Source organism: Eumetopias jubatus, unplaced genomic scaffold (genome assembly GCF_037043125.1).
Source record: "Eumetopias jubatus isolate StellerSeaLion01/CBP00866 unplaced genomic scaffold, mEumJub1_p1.0 scaffold_6, whole genome shotgun sequence".
NCBI classification, from domain to species: Eukaryota; Metazoa; Chordata; class Mammalia; order Carnivora; family Otariidae; genus Eumetopias; species Eumetopias jubatus.
In genome coordinates this window covers 113,306,282-113,325,070 of record NW_028274812.1, presented here as the reverse complement: position 1 = coordinate 113,325,070, position 18,789 = coordinate 113,306,282, and the positions used below count along the sequence as shown (strand labels likewise).

At 55.6% G+C, this 18,789-nt stretch overlaps 1 protein-coding gene across 1 annotated transcript in view; it reads right to left on the bottom strand.

Moving 5' to 3' along the window:
- Positions 1 to 18,789, bottom strand: part of KCNK5 (potassium two pore domain channel subfamily K member 5) — a 35,764-nt gene that overhangs the window by 3,824 nt on the left and 13,151 nt on the right. Inside the window, exon 2 of the mRNA XM_028120755.2 lies at positions 996 to 1,107. Coding sequence (XP_027976556.1) covers positions 996 to 1,107 — 112 coding nt within the window. The remainder of the gene's footprint in view (positions 1 to 995; positions 1,108 to 18,789) is intronic.

Here is an 18,789-nt window from a genome sequence, read left to right as displayed (position 1 = left end):
TTCATTACACTTTGGTTGTGATCATTTATAAAGCAAGTAGGATGGCATGGGCTATGTCTCCTCCATCAGACTGGGAGCTTCCTGCTGGACAAAGCTTTCATCATTAGCAAGCCTTCCACTAGTCTATACGGCACCACTGTGCAAATTACCAAGAGCCCTCTCTGGGGAGACACCCCAGAGGCACCACGGGAGGTGGTCTCTAAAGATGGCCATTCTTAATCCCATCCCTTCCTGTGAGAGCATGTTGCTGCTCAGGCCAGGCCGGCGTCAGAAGCTGGGCTGCAGTGGCCGGCCTGGCCAGCAGACGTGGCGCAATGGTGCTGGATAGGCTAGGTCTAACAAGCCCTGTTGCTTCTCTCCGGGATGGCCCGGAAGGCTCTCTCTGGGAATTCCCCACTTGGACCCAGCTGCCATACTGCAAGCTGCCCGAGTCACTGTGTTTTCACCCCCAGCCGTGCTCTCAGCCAACAGCCACGGTCCGCTGTCAAACGTGTGATGGAAGAAGCAGTCCTAGATGTCTAGCCAGTAGTGCTTTTGGCTGACTCCAGCCTCAGACACAGGACAGCCACTGCCATTACTGACCTCCAGGAAGAACCAACCGGCTGAACCCAGCCAACCCACAGAGCGGCGGAAGATAATAAGTTGTGTTTTAAAAGCCACTAAGTCTGGGGTGGTTGGTCATGCAGCCATAGATAACCAAAAGAGACACCCAGCCCAGTGAGCAAGCATGGGCTGGGGTGGTGCAGTGCGCAACCTGCTCAACCCCCTGCATGGCTCGGGCTATCAGGCTGTGTCATTTCTGCTCCAACAGCCCAGGTGAGCACTCCTGGAGAAGCCTCCCAAGCGTGGCCAGTCGCCAAGAACTTACTAAATCCCCAGCAAAATGTTCAAAGAACACAATGCAACTGAAGGCCATGGGACCAGAGCTGGACTCTTACAAGGTTCTGTGGAGCGAGGGCATGGACATGGGTGTCCTGAGGTCCCTGAAGACTTACCAATGGTAGTGATGACCGTGGCGGCAAAAATCATTGCATTAGGCCAATTCCAGTTGTTGAACGTCTGATTCCCCGTAATGGCCACGCCCTGTCCTGCAGCATCAGATACTACCTAGAACAAGAGACACAAAGTGGCGAAGTGATTTCAAAGTGCCAGCAGTGGATGCAACTCCATATGAGCATTCTTATTGAATTATCACAATAACAAGGTGGCAATTACTGTCTCCAGTTTATAGATGATGAAACATTTTATAGAGGATCAGAGAGGTTAAGTGATTTGCCCAGGGTCACACAGCTGGTAAGAATGTGAACTCAGGCACTCTGTCCCTAAAGTCCGTTCTCTCACGGAGTCAGTGCTTCTCAAACTTACTAGCATGTACCAGCGTCACCCAGAGAGCTTGTTAAATACAGACTGCTGGGCCCCACCTCCAGAGTCTGATTCAGCAGGTCTGGGAAGGGGTCAGAGAATTTGCATTTCTAATGAGTTTCCAGGTGATGCTGCTGCTGCTACTGGGCCAGTGACCACACTTTGAGAACCACTGTTCTAGACGGTTCTGCCTCAAAGAAGGCACATGTGATTCAGAAACACGGGATGCCTATGCCCTATCCAGTCCTCCACAGAGAAGTCTTCTACCGCGGGACAGACCTGGGAGGGACCCCTATCACCCCTCGCCCCAGCTCAGTGCCCTCCTGGATCTGTCTTCTGAGGGAGTACGCACTGCATCAGCTGGCTTCCTTTTCCCCGTGCTTGGGACTCTACCCTCTTTCCCTACAAGCTCCCCCTTCCCTCTCTTGTCTGGATCCCCCTCTCTGCCCTGGGCCAAGCAATTTCAAGGTGTAGGCCAGGACAGATCACCAGAAGTGGTGTGTACATTTCAGGGTGACTCAAAATCATGCGATCAGTTCAGTCCCCACAGGGCTCCCAGCAACTGTGGGCAGCAGGTGAGAGGCCACCTGGGGAAGTCCACTGGTGGCCCCAGAAGAAACCTTATCTATTCCAGGAACTTTAATAGCTGCCAAACCTGCTTCAACCTGCTGAGAACAGCCTCTACCCTCCCCAACCTTCAGTCCTGCCACCGTTCACTGCAACCTGCAGATAGCAGGGCATGGACCCCAGCAGGGCCCGGGATTTAAGCCAGGAGTTCCAGTTCTGCCCCTGAGGGGGACCCTAGGGTGGGCCACCCAATCCAGACACCAGGAGACTCAGCCCAATTCTCTACAAAACTGAAGCCTGGGACTGAGGGAAGACAGAAGGGCGAGGGATGGAAGAGGGAGACAGAAAGCCCGCAATTCTAACCCTCCGCGGTGCGACTGAAGTCCAGTGGGAAACAAGGGAGGGGCTGGCGCTGTTCTGAAGGCACGAGCAGTTTGCCCCAGCAGCAGCAGACCCGTGTAAACGGATCTGCAGATTCCATAAAGAATTTTCCATGATGACATGCTCATCTGACAGGCCATCAAATCACACCACCCGCTGCCCGGCCTCCTTGCGGCGTTTCCAGAATATCTCCCTGCAGGCCAGGGAGCGGTCTCCCTGCAGCCCTCCCCTCAGAGAGCTGGCTGTCTAGCCAGCCGGGCCACTTCCAGGGGCGAGCGCCAGCACATCTAGATGCCAAGGGGCCTCTGGGTCCATCTGAAAGGTTTTCTAAAAAAATTAAACCTATGTCCGAGGCAGGAAAATGAGCAGGAGCAGGGTCCCGTGTCTTAATGTTAAACAGATGGTGGCTCCCTTTGGCCCTTTGTCATCTCAGCTGCCCGTTGTAGGGTGGAGAGGGTAGAGCGCAAAATGACAGACGAAGGGGAGCTCAGCCTGACAGACGAAAGTAACATTTAAAGGGAAGCTGCACCACTGAGCAGAGGACGATGCATATGGGGCACTGAGTCTGGTCCTCCTCATGGAGTCTCGGCGGCATGAGCGCTGTCCCTCTTCTCACACAGACGAAAGGGGTGTATTCTAGAAACTCGAACCAGAGTCCTCACAGATGTCTAAATGGGGACAGCAGAATGTTTGGCACATTCAAAAGAGGAACTGGTGGGCACTAGAAGCGAGCACAGGTTCGTCAAGAACCCGTCATGCTCAGCTAAGTGCATCTCCCGCTCCAAAGGGGTTGCAAACCCTTGAAATTGGGTGGAATGCAGTAAATCTAGATTTCAGCAAGGCAGCTGAACAGATGGGCTTGCAGATATTTCATGTGGACAAGACAGAGAGATGCAGGGTGGAGCTGGGATTAATTTGGGCCCCTTCAAAGGCAAATAAACAACCAAGAGGTACTGATCTTTATCAACCTGGCCTGAGGCCTCCATGATCAGGCTAAAGGCCTGGCCTCTTCCATATTTTAATCAACAACACAGAAAAGACATACGTAGAGGGCTGACCAGTCTAATCAGCAAGGGATGCAAAGCTGGGGACAAGGCCCGGATCGGGGAGAGAGTGAACACACGGCAACAGCAGTTTGAACTCAAAATCACCTCGCCTGGGGAAGATGGGCCCAAACTAACAAGACAGGATTCTCTTTTACTATTTTCATGTCATACACTTTGGGTTAGAAAAGGTCAGTCCAGGATCCACAGGAGAAGTCCTTGGGTTTCAGCTGACCACAAACTAGCAAACACTAGAAAAGTAAATAAAATCTCAGGCAGTGTCAGCACCTTCTCCCTTGAGGGCTGGGCCGCACACGGGGACCTCTGCTCCACTCTGGGTGTCGGACCTCACATGATCTGCTAACCGAGAGGGAGCCGGGGTGGCGTTTTTGGATAACAAGCTACCTGAGAATGCACGGCTCTGGGCAGTGCCCCACTTCCGGTAATAGAAAGTGTTTAGAGCACAGCACAACAGGGATGCTGAAGGTGTGAGTGGACCCAGGGGTGCTCAGTGGGGTGGCAGCCCCCTCTGGGAGTGTCTGGAAATGCTGAGTGGGGAGGGGTGTCTGTGTGAGACGCTGCCACAGGCACCTTGGAGGCGCTGCGAGGAGATGAGATCCCTGTCCTCCCACCCATCTATGCCAGGTGATGGTGCCGGATGCCCCCGGACGCACAAGACAGCCCAACCCGCGGTGCTGACACTGCCCCCGCTGAGAAACCCAGCCTGCCCAAAGGCAATCTGTGACTTGGGGATCAGTTAGTAAGTGCTGAGGAGACACCACAAACGGAAGAGGGGCAAAACAGGGTAACCAAAGAGGGCATTACGGTTGGGGGCCCTGCGGCAGACAAGCTGGGTCTCTTGCCTTCCCCCCCGCCAATGCTATGCCCTTTGGGGCACAGCCTGCAGCCTCAGCCTCTGGCCCGGGTTATCAGGGGGCCACAGTCCCACGTGCTTTCCCCAGGACCTCTGTTATCTCTCCACGGTCATCCAGAGAAGGGCACTCAGAAGGGTCCCAGTGTCCCCAGGGTTAGATGCACCACCAGCCCTTACAACGATCCTGTGGCAGTTCTGCCCACTGGTCAGGTCACAAAGCAGGCTCAGAGAGGTTACATGGCAGAACTGGGCTAGCTTCTGGACTGTCTGGTTGTAAGTCAGTGGGGCTCCCCCCGCCTCCCTTCACGGCTCCAGCTGTCCCCTGGACACGCCCAACACCCCCTGCTGTTGCCTCCTCTCTGCCCATGGGCACCCAGCAGCTGGCCTGGGAATCAGCCTGGCTCCATCCCAATGCTGGGGCGTGAAGTAGGATTTTTGTGCTCCTGGATGGTGGACACCCCTTGCTGGGGTGTATATACACACGTCACCTAACTGGCTCTTCCTGTGATCCTGCCAGGTGTCACTCGGCAGGTGAGGAAAGTGACCCAGGACTGAGGTCATCCCTGGGTTATGGAGAGTGGCACGGGGGAGCCAGGCCAACCCTGTCCCCAGGGTTAGGGAAATAGCTCTCACAGGAGGCGGTGGCCCCTGTTCGCTCACAGGATTCTTTAACTTGGCTCCCAAATTCACACGAGACAATATTTTCCTTTGCCACAGAACCCAGGAGAGTGTTGGGAGAAGAGGGTACTGCACACAGCCCGGGCCCAGCTCTTGTTCGGGGGTGGAACAGAGTGCCCTCCTGGGTCGCCCTCATCATCAAGTAGCTGTGATTTATTGAGGGCTTTCTATGCACCAAGTGTTGGGTGCTAACACCTTTTACTGCCTTCAGCGTGTTCAATGAGGACAGAATCTTGCTGGGAAGAAACCATAATTTTTTCCATTTTGCAAATGAAAATTTAAGCCTTAGGTTAAGTAAGTAGCCTAACGTCAGAATGCTCAAAGCCCTGACTAGATGCGGTTATCCTGCCTCCACTCCCCTGCCGCCCCTTCCCACAAAGGCCACAGGAAGGAGGCCAGTGCACACTTCCATCCCTCTGCACCAGCTGAGAAAACAGTGCCCTAAAACCAGTCCATGCACTCTGACCCAAGCTCAGCATTTCTGGCCAGGCCTCCAGGGAGGCGACATGCCCTTGCCTTGGCTTCAGGCAACCAGCTGCCCTGACCCCACCCTCCTGGGCTCTCACTGTCTGCGAAATACGGGTTCCCGGACAGCTCTGCACCCCCCGGGGATCCGGAGTTTCTCAGGCAGAGGCAGCTGCCAGGCCTCCCCTTCCTGGAGAGACTCAGCCTGACGAGTGCGCAGTCCCAGGGCTGAAGCCCACCTTCAGACCCAGGCAGGTGGGGCTGAGGTCAGGCCTCTCCCCTCATCCACCCGGGGCGCGTGGGGACGGGGCACCGGAGTTGGGGTGGCAGCCGGGCTGGCGATGGCAGCTAACTGGCACCCAGGGAGCTACTCCCCACCTTGCCTCCAGCTTCCAGGCAGACATCCGGTATGGGCCACAGAGCTCTTTCCTGCTATGCGGGATGCAGCCGTAAGGAGCCTCCTCGATGCCAACCTCCCCTGGACCCACAGGCTGTGGAGGGGGTGCAAGCCGACCAACCTTTACCCGTCCCTGGCTGCATTTCACCCTGAGGTCCACGCACCGGCAAGGTGCTCGGCAAGCCAGAAAGGACTTTTATCATTCCTCCCCCCGGCCCTCCTGGCACCGCCTTGAGGTGGGCAGGGCAAACGCTTATTAATCTTTATTTCATAGATAGAATAGTTGATATTTGAATAGCAGCTGATTTTGAGCACTGAAGTGACAGATACCACCCAAGCATCTAAAATCACTTAGCTCACTGAATCTTTACAACCCTAAAACGTGGGGGCCATTACCCTCAATTACAAATGAGGACAATGAGGCACACAGGCTAATGAAGTAGTGTGCCCAAGGTCACACAGCTCGTCAGCGGTGGAACTGGGGAGTGAACTGGGGTGGTCTGGCTCTCAGCCCCCCGTGCCACCTACGGATGGGGAGAGGGGGTGCAGGGGATGCAGGGGGGGTGCTTCTTAGCTCCAAGGAGTGGAGCCAGGTCTCGAGAACACAATTTCCCAAGCAACCGCGAGAGAAATGTCTGCAGGAATGCAGACTCCCCTAGAATGTAAGCGTCATGAGGGCAGGGCTTTTTGATCTGTTTTCTGCTGCTGTATTCCCAGTGCCTAGAACACTGCCTGGCACATAGTAGATGCTCAACAAATACTTGAGCGTGGGTGAGGAAATTAACTGAAATGGGTGCATGTTCTCTGGCCTAGACTAACTTATCTCCGGTGTCCTTCCTTCAACACTTTCCCAGCATCATTCTGCAGCTGGGTTTAACTAAATTCATTAGCGACAAGGTGGAGGTCTTTATCCAGCAGGAGAGCGGGAAGCAGAAGCAGACCCCAGCAAGAGTAGGGGCTGGTGGGGTTGAGGGCTGGCTACAGGGGCCACAGAAACCACCTGCCACAAAGTGGAACTGAGGGCGGGGTGGGAGGGAGCAGTTGCTAGACTTTGAGAGGGGCAAAGGGCTGGGGAAGGGGTGGGGTGAGGGAGGCAGGTGAAAGCCCCCTCGGCCAAGGCCAAGATGACAGACCGAGTGGCAGTGGGGCTGGGAGAGTCCTTGGGGAGACTTGAAGGACTGTCTTTTCTGCAGGAAGGGGAGGTGGTCCCCTGGGCAAACTGTCCTGTGGGCAGCAGGTGAGCAGGGAGGAGAAAAAGGAATCTAAGTCATCCCTGGTAGCAATACTTTAGTAAGAAGCCCATACCTTTCTCAGGGAATGCTTACAAAGCCCCTCTGCAGCTCAGCATGAGCCTTGCATCTAAGAAGGCAGACGGCTCTCATGCCCGCTCTGTGGCACTGACCTGGCAGTGAATCTAGGGGAGCTCCCAATTGCTAACAGCAAGTCTCTGGGTAAATAACGTAGCCTATCAGCCTCAGTTTCTCCATCTGCCAAGAATAACACCCACCCTGAGCATACGGAAAGTAGGCAGGACATCATCGTCAGCACTGAATGAATGGATCTGCAGTCAGTGCTATGACTTGGTACGTGTGTCCATCAGGAGACCAGACCCTGTGAGGACCTGAGACCCGGCGGGAAAGACCACACGTCCCCAAGGTTACATCAAAAGGTGAGGAGTTAACTCCCCTGCACCTGGAGGGCAGGCCTGGATGAGAACAGGACACTGTCCCCAAGCTTCCTCACAGCTGCCACCTTTTCCCACCTTTCTGTTCTAAGAGTGAAAGCTGCCCTTCCTCAGTCTGATCAGTCTGCTCCCTTGGGGCACAGGGTGACTTCTCCGACATCGATGGGGACCAAAACAACTCAAGAGGGGGACAGGGGATCAGTTGGAGTCAGAGGGGCTGGGGGCGCAGGTGTGTGTTAAAGCTCTCCCTGGAGGAAGCAGAAGCGCCACCCAAGATGTCCTGTTTCCTCCCTCCGGAGGCCCATCTCTCCTGGTCTCTGCCACCCAGAGGCTCCCAGGCACCCTGGCCGGTTTCCCGAACAGCCAAGCAAGGCAGGCAGGCTGGGAAGGAAACAATGCCACACGCTATGACCCCCGACACTGTGCCTGCCAGGAGGGGCTGAGCCTGTCTGAGCCCCAGTCCCAGCTCGCCGCCCCACTGCCCCCAGCTTCACGATGTCCACCTACCACCCGGCCCCTGCTGGGTTCTCCCTGCATGTCCGTGTTGTCCCTATATCCACCTAGTCTAACAAAGAACCCCTCAGAACAGGGGGCAATGGGTGGGGTGTTCTGAACAGGACAGACGGAAGTAGAGGTTAGTAAACCTATCTCGGGTGCTTTCCAAGCAAGTATTTGCAGTTTGGGCTTGTTTAGAACAATGTTTTTCAAATCCTTTAACACCTGAACTAATGAACAGATAAAGGAGGAGGGGAGGAGGGCCCCAGAGCCTGTGTGGGGACCCCCTAGAGCAGTTTGAGAAGCGGGAGTGGACGTGTTGGGGGCGAGTCTGTCCAGCTGCCGGGCTAGTCCTTTCTCGGACTACTGGCAGATCACAAGTATCTTGGCCCAAAGGTGAGCACTCGTTAATGATCTTATTCCTAAGACTAATGAGACTTGAAGACTGTTAGTGAAACCCTCCCTGAACTCCACCCTCTCTCTCTCTGCACTGCTCAGCTTTCTCTAGGTTTCCCTCACTGGGGATGGGGTGGGGGAGGGGGCTCCTGGGCTTGTTATCAGATGAGGAAACTGAGGCTCAGGGACTGAGATACCACACAGGTCTCGAGGCAGTGGCTCTCAGTCCAGGCTGCCCAACAGAACCACCGGGGAGTTTACATGTCTATGGTGCCTGGGCCGCCCCGGCAGATGTCCTCGGCAGCTGCCCTGGGCAGAGAACAAGCTCCACCGGGGGTTCTGATGGGTGGCCCCTCACTGCCTCATGCAGGGTGACGGGTGTGTCCACGGGGCTCCAAGCTGCCACCTCCCTGTCCTGAGCATTCTCGCCGACCTCTCACCTCAGCCCAGGTGACCAGGGTGTGGCTGGGAGGGCAGGCGTGCCTTAGGAGCAGGGGACTGGCAAGGGCCAGGTGGTGCCACCCTGAAACCTGGCTCACCAGGCCCTGTCGCTCCCGGGGAAGGAACAGGTGTCTGTGGCAGGTGCCAGAACCCAAGGAGGCTGGGCCGCACAACGTCTCAGTTGAGACCAGACCTCAGCTACTGTGGTGTGGACTTTGTTAACTTCTTTTTTGCTTATCTGCAACTTTCAGCTTTGCTTCAGTGCCTACCTGGAGTAATTATAATGTTTTTAGAAGAAGGAAAGACAAACTGTTGGAGGTATGCTAGGATGGCAACGCATGGCTGAAGACCCAGGTTCAGCTCCGCTCTGCCAGTCACTTGCCGAGATTCTCCAGGAACGCTTGACCTCTGCCTGCTTCCTTCTCGTAAAATGAGGCTGGCCTAAGACTGCTGGGGTCCCCCCTGTCTGTACATGTCATATTTTCCTCTGCCCAGAACCGTGACTTCTGAGCCCAATTCAGCCCTTCCGAAGCGCCCCCATCCACAGCACATTCGAGAGAATACATTCTCATGCTCAAGACTCAGCTCACTGGCCACCAGCTCCAGTTCCTCCTGAGCCACCAGCAAGTCAGGCCGCCCATGTCAGGAGTGAGCCCTGCTCCTCAATCACACTTCTTTCCTCGCATCCCCTGGATCCACTACAGGATGGAGAAGGCGCCTCACTGCCTCCCCTCCTCTCTGGTCCTTAAAGTAAAGTGCCAGTGCTGGTCCGAACTGTCCTCCCACAGCCCAGGTGTCTCGGGTGGGGCTGTGTACAAAACACAATCCCCTGCAGTGTTGGTCACACCTACAGAAACCCACGCAACTTCATTAGGCAAAGTGGCAAGTGGCCCACCACCCCACCCTCAGTGCACATTTAGGGGTCACTAAACTACTGCTTCACCCGGACTATACGTGGAGATTGTCTGGCGGGACCTCGGGAAAGTCCTCCTGCCTGGGTCCTAACCTCAAGAATCAGCCAGACATGGTCTGGGGCATGGAACCAGGATGCTTAAAGCAGCCCCAGGTGACTCTAATATATACAGCCAATTTCAAAGCCACTGCCCCAGACCCAAATCCTCCTCCCTCCTGTTAGGAGGCCAGAGTCCAGCCTGGCTCCAGGGCAGCAGGCCTGGAAGGACGGCTGGCCTCCAGTCTGCAGCCGGCCTCCCCCTCACACGCACTCCTGAACCATCTCTCAGTGGCCTTTGCGAAGTGCAGAGGCACTGCTCAATCTCACGCTCACGGGGGCAAGCCCATGCCAGAGGTGAACACGTTTTCAGCAGAAATCTCTGGGTTTCCGACTTTCTCAGGCCCGGGAGCCCTGTCTGTACTCAGGAGGGACAATACAAACAAGGCAGGTGACCCTGCCCCCATTGTTCTCTGCCTGGGACAGTAACCCCCCAGCAGCTGGGAGCCCCTCCCATGAGAGCTGAGCCCAGGGACTGGCTGACCTGGGAGGGCTGCAGGTTTGGCTAAAGCAAACAGTGAAGGGCTGGTGGGGGTTGAGCTCAGGATGGGACGTCAGCAAGTGTTCTCAGGCACCTGGAGGGCTCAGCAGATGCATAAGACTGGAAATGCCTGCGTGTGCAGGCGCAGGGGAGCTCTCTGGCGTGGTTCGGGTCCCACAGCACTGCCAACTGAGAGCTGGCCATGGGGCTAGGAAAGCGTTTCCTCCCACCCACCCACACACAAAGATGACCCTCTGCAGCCATATCCTCAAAATCCACCTCCTGCTTCATCTTCCGAAAGATGTCCTGAGACACCTAATGACAAGAGGGACACCCTTTAGCCACCTCAGCTTCTCTACCCACCAGTTCACACCCACTGTCCTGCTGGGGGTGCCCGTGGCCCTGTGCTATCTGCTCCCTACCTGGGATGCTGTGCCCTGGGGCCTGGGGTCATGACTTGGCTCCTTCCCTGCCCCCAGAATCCAAATCCTGGGAGTGTCTGACATCTGCCTTGACAGATGCAGAGAAAACTGTTCAGCCAGGACCACTCCAGCACGCCAGAGGGGCAGAACAGTGCCCTGCCTCCCCCACAGGGACGTGGGGGCTAGAGAGTAAGAGGACCCTGCACCGTGTTCAGCTTCTGGCTTGTCCTCCCCAAGCAAGCCAGCAGACCTCTCTGTTGAGCCCCACTCAATGGCTCTAACAAGGAAGCCAGGAAGGGCGCTGAGATGGTGTCTCCCTCCTCCTCGCCCAAACCCACAATCATCAGGCACCTCTCCCACCTAGAACTCCTCTAGCCCCAAAGCCATTTAAGACGGAGACCCTGGAGGAAAGGAAGGCAAAATGGACAGTCGGAAGGCAAAATAGTCCTATTCCCATTTTGTAGCTGAGGAAATCGATCAGAGAGGGCTAGTGAGAAGTCACACAGCAAGGTGATGGCAAAGCACTGGGCAGAGACAGCCAGAATCCCCCGACTCTCAGTTGAGGGCCCTCTCCACCCAAAACCAGACCATCCACCACCCATCCCAGGACTGGGCTGCGAAATGCCAACCAAAGTGGAGCAGGGAAGGGGACAACAGACAGGTAGGCACAGGTAACTGGTGGTGAAGAGCTATGAAAGTGTTGCACAGATCCACTTTTGATGTCATCTGGGACGAGCGTATGCTGACACTCCCTGTCCCCAACTCCCAGGATGCCTCTTGGATTTACCCCGACCTTGCAGCGGGGTGGAAGGAGCAAACACGGGAAGTCACCATCCATGCAAGGTTTCTAAAAACAGCCTTGGAGCAGGCCACAAAGGAGGTCACAGGAACTGCTGACTTGCCATCTCCCCATCCAGGGCTGATGACCTGAGGGAGATCTAGTTCACCATCAGTGGGGGTGAACCCCCCGCCCGCTCCACACTGCCAGCTTGCTTCCCATCCTCCAGAGCTCAGGTCTGCACGCTGGCCTGGACAACACAAACTGGGATGGCCAATCCACTTCAAAATCACAAAGATCATGTTTGGGACCCTCCACGAACAGCACGGGGACAGAGCAGGAAAGGCCTGGGCTTTGAAGCAGACATGCCTGGATTCAAATCTGGGCTCTCCTATTCACCAGAGGGTCAGCTGGGGCATGTCCTCTCCCCTCTCTGAACTTCACTTTCCGTATCTGGCAAGTGGGGGTGCCAAGACTTCATTGGGTTGGGGTGCAGGTTACGTGAAACAATGCACGGCTGGGCATACAAGCGGTGCTCCCGAGACAGGTACTAGAGGTAGAAAAGTGAACGTGGAAAGAACAGGGGGGATGGGCAGGCCACCTCCACTCTGGGGGTATACACCTGCTGGACGGGGCCTCCGGAGCTGTGGACATGAGAGACGGGCTGTCAACGGCAATGCCTTCCTTCCTGGCTACCACCACCTGGAAGACCAGGGCTTGGAACAGTACTTATGGCTACAGACATTCTCCTAAGGTATCTGTTATCTGGCCCCCCATTTATCTCCCCCAAATGACTGTGAGCTCAGAAGGCAGATCTCACTCATCTCTTACCCCTAGAACAGAACCTGGCACTAGTAATCACTCAATATTAATGAGTAACTGAGTGTCTGAGATGTATGTCTTTCACAACCAGCCCTTCCAGGGCACACGGAGCAGTGCCGGTGTATTTAGGGTGGGTTCTGGCTCCACTGGATAAGGAGGGCAGTCCCGGTAGGTGCGGGCAGCCCGGGTTGATGGCTCTTTCCCTGCCCCACTGCCTTTCCCCTGAGTCACCGCACCCCACCTGTCTTCAAGGCCAAAGCCCCCAGAGGTCCTAGCCCTGGTGAGTCAGCTGCCCTGCAGACTCTGGAACGACCAGGATTTTAGAGGAAGGAGGCAGGTGGGTGGGGAAAGGTGGGAGCCCAGGAGGCACATCAGGGTGAGGGCCACAGGTCTTCCCGTGCATGACCCTGCTTTCCCGCTACCCCAGCGGGGGGACAGGACGTTCTGTTCCACGAAGCTCTCTTGAGCCCTGGTGGCTGCCAGCCCTGTCCCTCTGGACACAGCTGCCCACTTCCCGAGGCTCCCGTGCTGGGATCCTGAGGACGAGTTTCCCCACCACTGGCACCCCCGGACTCTTGCCTCCATGGGGCAAAGACAAAACCTGTCCCGATGAGACCAGCCACATTCCTGCCTCTTGGTTACACCCACACCCTTGAGAGAAGAGCTGTGGCTGACACCGCCCACCTCTCGTCGTCCGGCAGAGCACACCAGACCACCGGCACACTCCTCTGCACCCAGGGGCCTCGAGGGCAGCCCCTCCACCTGCTCCTTCCTCCTTTCCTTCTTGCTTCACCCGCGGCTGGTGGCTCTGGGTAATAAGTAACTACCCACCCTTGAAGCCTAGGGTTCTGATGATAAGGAATTATTAAGCTTACCCATTTATTATAATTTGTTTAAGATGCTTAGATGGTTAAACTGTAAACCCCTTCACTAATTAAAAAAAAAAAAAAAGCCCAGAGGGGTCTTAGGGGGTGGGTGGCAGGAATTCTGCATGAGGAGCAGGCAGTTTGAGTTTCTCCACTATGTAGGAACCCCCCCCACCTGCTTCTTCCACACACAGCCCCAGCACCCAATCCTGGCCCCACCACCTCTGAGCATGATCCCACCTGCCCCTGCACAAAGCCCCCTGCGGGATCCTCCTGAGGGCCAACCACCTGTCACAAAATCCTTCCTTCTTGTCGGACTCTAACCTAAATCCCTCCGGCTGCACTCCAAGCCCATTTCCTCTGGTTTAGTCTCCAGCTGGAGAAGAACAACAGCTGGCCTCCATCCTCCCTGGAATAAATTGTACCAGAAACTACCGGCCAAGTGGCACGGGCACTTTGGGGTGGATGGTACAAACCCCACTGTGGGGAGGTGGGGGCGGGTGGGAGGCAGCTTCTGCCTCCATGGCCCCCAAAGCCCAAATCAAATCCCACCAGAAGACAGAGTCCCAGTTAGAGACAAGGGTCAAGACCGCAGTGCCTTGGCGGCGACTGTGAGAATCCCTGGGCCAGATACAAGGGGAGATCTGTCCTAAAGGGCAGACTCCCTGCATTTCACACACCAGTTGCATCAGGGGCTCTGGCCGACAAGCCCCTTATTTGGAGATCACAGAGGTGAGATACGAACCCCAAATGGTGTGGGGCTAGGAACAGGAGCCAGATATATGCAACCAGCGCCCCTCCCCACCCCCAGGGCCACCCCTCCCCACGTAGGTCATGAAAGCACAGGGCCAGACCCAGCACAGCCGCCTCAGCCTTCTCTGCCTGGCAGGGACGGACGGCCCCCCGGCCCACCTCCCATCCCCAGCTGACTGGGGTGTGGACATGACCGGGGTGAAGAAACAGAAAGCCGTTTTGTGCTGAAGGTACGGAAAAGTACAGCCAGGCCTTCCTCACGCAGAGAGGCTGGGTGAGGTGAGCAGTGGTGTGGGGGCTGGAAAAGCCTCCCGGGCCCAGACCTGGGGCCCAGGACCAGGCACAGGCTGGGTGACAGGAAATGGAAACTCTCCAGGATGGCACAGCAGGAGAATCGTGCCTGGGAGACAGCCCCATTACGAAACCCATGAGGCGGAACGTATCAGGACTACGGTTCGCTCCCTCGCTCCTACACGAGGGCTGTGATTTTAAGCAAAAGCATTTCTCAAGTCTCCTTAACCCCTCAGCCCCCCAGCCCAGGCTCTGACAGCCCTCAATCTTCTTAGCCAAGTGCAGGAATAGTGAGCGCTCAGGCCTGCACAAGATCAGCTATCCCCCGCCCTAGAGGTCATGACCTCCATTTCTTCACCTGTAAAATGGGAATAACACCACCTCCCTACCAAGTCTCAGGGTTCTGGGTCCAAAGGCTCCATGGACGTGGACGTGAAGCGGGTGCACAGGCAAAGCTAGAGATGCTCCTGGCTTAGAAACTTACAGTTTCTAAACGCCTAGTGTTGCTGGAATAGGCTTGCTTTCAGACTCCTGGTACATTGTGTGTGGCCAGGGAAGGCTCAAAGGCAGGACGGTAAGTGGCACCAGATTTCCAAGTCACCCAGGGGTCAGGCGGGAGAGCGAAACCCGCTCCTCATGTGGCTGCATCCTGTCCCCCAGCAGAACTCAGTTTCCCATGAAACACTCTACATGGGAGGCTGGTCCAGGGAGGTCTGTTTACCCTCAAGCCTGCTGAAGACGGCTGTCTGTCCTGTGCCACTGAGGGCCAAACAAGTGATCCAACAGTAGGCTTCCAGGACACAGCCTGTCACCTCCCAGGAAAAGTGGCGAGACAAGATGGTAAGATGGGAACAGGGTTCCCTTCCCCCTCACTCCCCCCGGGGGCCCTGGGGTGTGCCCCTCCTTGGAGGGGCAAGAGGGCAGCTGTGCCTGCCTATGAAGCCCACATCTGGCCAGGCATCAGCCCCAAGCCCCATGTGGAACCTCATTTAACCCAAGGAAAGATGGGGCCAGAAGCATGGATGACCATGCACTGTGCAGCTAAAAGTTGGGTCTACTGGTTAGGTATTTGCTGAACATTGGCCACATGCCCTAATTCTGTGAGCCAAACAAGCAAAGTGCAAGACACAGGCCCTGCCTCGGAGGACTCGCTGTCCTCACCAGAGACAGGCAGGCAGATAGGAAGTTACTCGATGGTAGGAGATACCACAACAAAGCAGTGGACAAATGTCGAGGCCAAGACAAGCCCTAGGGCTCGAGCCATGCCCTTGTCCAAGTCCCAGCAACTGAGCACAAAGCAGGACAAGAAGTCCAAACACAGATGGGGAAATGGAGGCTCACAAGACACAAATGACTACAGCAGAGCAATCTCCCAGTCAGACGCTACCCCCAGCTCTGAAAACTGCCTGTCCCTACTCCCGGCCCGCCCCTCACCCTGCTCCCGCCGCCAGGGTCCTCCACCTTTCCCTGAGCCGGACCCCAGAAGGATACTGGAAAACCCCTACAAGTTCCATCAGTCACCCCTTCTTTCATTTTTTCCAGATTTGTGATGGAAGATATGTTCACAGGTCTCATCCCAAGGGGAAGATGTGCCTCTGTAGCCGGCAGATTCACCTAAGTGGTGAACCTGAACCTTAAGTACAGGCTTCCCTCCCAAGGACCAGGGAAGAGTTGATGCTTCATGGGAGATGGGCAGGCTGAAGGGAAGGGGGTGGAGCTGGCGATCAGAAGGAATTGAGACCCTGAAGCAACAACTGGAGATCCATGAAAAACGACTAACTTGGGGCACCTGGGTGGCTCAGTCAGTTAAGCATCTGCCGTCGGCTCAGGTCATAATCCCGGAGTCCCAGGTTCGGGCCGCACATCAGGCCCCCTGCTCAGCGGGATGTCTGCTTCTCCCTCTGCCCCTCCCCCTGCTTGTTCTCTCTCTCTCTAATAAATAAAATCTTAAAAAAAAAAAAAGACTAAATTTCCACAGCCTGGTCCCCACCTCCCCTGAACTGAGCCTGACCAATGACAACAGGAATGACCCTCCCACCAAATACACACTCATCTGAGTCTGATGTGGCTCAGAGGGCAAGGAGGTCCACAGCTCTCTGCAATCTCGTGCTTTCTGGGGTGTGAGGGGGGTTGTGCTCACCTCAAAAGAGCTTGCAAGTCTCCAGTGGGTGGGACAGGGAAACCACCTCCTTGCAGGTTCTCGGCACATCACGCTCCACGCTGCTCCGAGGCGGCCAGGCCAGGCCAGCTCTCCCCTCTCCTACCCCAGAGCAGGAATGGAATTTGACTAGACACTGAGAGAAGCCAGTGGGCCATTAGAAACCTCCACAGATTCCTATCAACATGCCAGTGGTGTCCAAGAGAACTCTCTGTGCTGATGGAATGTTCTATATCTGAGCAGTCCCATGTGGCTACCAAGCCTTTGAAATGTGGCCAGGGTGACCGAGGAACTAAATTTTAATTTAAAATTAAACAGCCACGATATTTAATGATATCACGTTAAAATAAAATTAATTAGCAGCATGTGGGTAGTGGTTACCATACTGATCCTACCCAAATTCTCTCCTAGGCAGGGTATGCCTTCCCCTGGACCCTCAGGTTCACCCCAAGCCTCAGGCTGTAGTCTGCAGCACTCTCCTGATTCTGAATTATGTGCATGCTGACCCAAATCTTGCTGACTTGTCCTTTTTGTTCATTGGTAAGGCAGGGCAAGGTCTCCCTGTGGCCCTGTGGGGCTTGCCGGAGCTGGACACAACATAACACTGGTCCGTGGGCTTCTGGAAGACACCGCCCCTTGTAGGGGACGCGGACCCCAGCACTGGGTCCAGCCGCTGGGGCTCCCCCTGGGGTCTGCCAGGCATCTCTTGGGGAACCACGCTCTCTTCTTGGAGACTGCCAACTCACATGAGTCCAGTCTCCAACAGCTTGGTCTGCAGACCAAAGGCCCAGCTGGTGTCCCCAGTCTTTGAAAGCCTTCCCCTCCAAGTATTCAACAGCACTGATGCCCGGAAGTCACTTCGGCAGCTAAATTTAAAAGTAATAACAAGACTGTTCAGCAATCACAGGACTGATACCAGGTTTCAGAGTGTGTTCTGTTAAAACCCTGTTTGGCTCTGTGCTTGGTGTTCCTCAGATGTTAAAAATAGCGAGTCTAGAAGTGGCTAATGATATAAATTCAGTGTCTGTTTTTAAAGGCAATTCAACAGCATTTCAGAAAACTGGGGAGTCAGAGAAAGAAAAAGGCAGCAATCATCCTGCCTCCAGCTCAGCACTAACTGCTTTCTGTTTTTACGTCGAGTTTCTATGACTCAATGCGAACAGAACCACACTTGCTAACTTGGGCGTCCTGGCTGCCCTCACCCCCGGTCTTGTTTTTGCCTAACTTGAAGTCTGGCTTACAGCTCAGTCCCACTTTGGGAACACCAACTGAAGCACTGGGAGACCACCCCCACCCCAGGGACTGGGGAGCCCCTGCGCCAGGCATCCCTGTGCCAGTCTGTCTGAGGGGATCCCACCCACAGGCCACGCAGCCCCAGCCTGGTGAGAAGGAAGGACCACACTATGTGTGCAGAGCAGTGGGGGGGAGAGGTGTGGAGGGCTGTGTCCACAGACACAAGACCAGTGTCAGGAGGGGAGATTTTTTTAAGGCCTCTACATGATGACCCAACACAGAGCAGGTAGGGAAGCCAGGGGGTTTGACCACGTGCAGCTCTCAGCCCTGGAAGATTCCAAGACAGGGCATGCCAAAACAGAGGTCTGTGAATTCTGAAGCCTCAGCAGGCTTGGTGCAGAGGGGAACCTTCTAGAGCAGGACCCAAAAGTGCCCCCCATGACCCTGACATTGCCATGCCCCAGAACCGCAGAGCCTGCCCTGGGTCTGGATGCAGCACACACCCAGGGAGATGCTGACACTTTGCTGGGCAACCTACCAACCTGTCCCAAGAGGGCAGTGTGCACAGGAGGATCGCAGGGGTGTGGGTGGTCCCACGGCGCCTGCTGGGTGGATGCGGAATCCGGACAGGCAAGACCCCCACAGGGAGGGCAAGGGACGGTTTTCCAGACTAGAGGTGGGCCTAACTGGAAGGCAAAGGAGGGCTGTGAGGGTCCTGCCTCTGGGATTTGAGGGCTGGTGGAAGACAAGCCAAGGGAGAGAGAAATACAGCCTCATGGTTCAGGGTGTTCATTAATAATTAATCCTCACACGGTGCTAGGTTTGCAGTGTGATGGGGCACAGGTTGAGGGCCTTGCAGAGCGGGGAACGAGTGCAGACAAGGCAGAACCCCCACAGCAACATGCTCTGAGGGGAGGTGGTGCCCTGAGAAGGATGGGGAGCCTTCCCTGACAGCCACAGCCTATAGCAACTTTTCTACCTTGGGGCCCTTGAGGCCCCCACAATGTGCCACATTGCTACTTAATAATCCTCAATATATAGTGCATGGCCCTGCCCCAACCTCAAAAGCAGGAATAATGTCTAAGCCTTCCCAAAATTTCCACAACCCTTAAGCCAGCACTGGGTGTACAGCAGGTGCTCAGTAAGTATCTAATTGGCCTTAGTGAGCAAGTCCTTCGTTCAGAGAGGGGCAG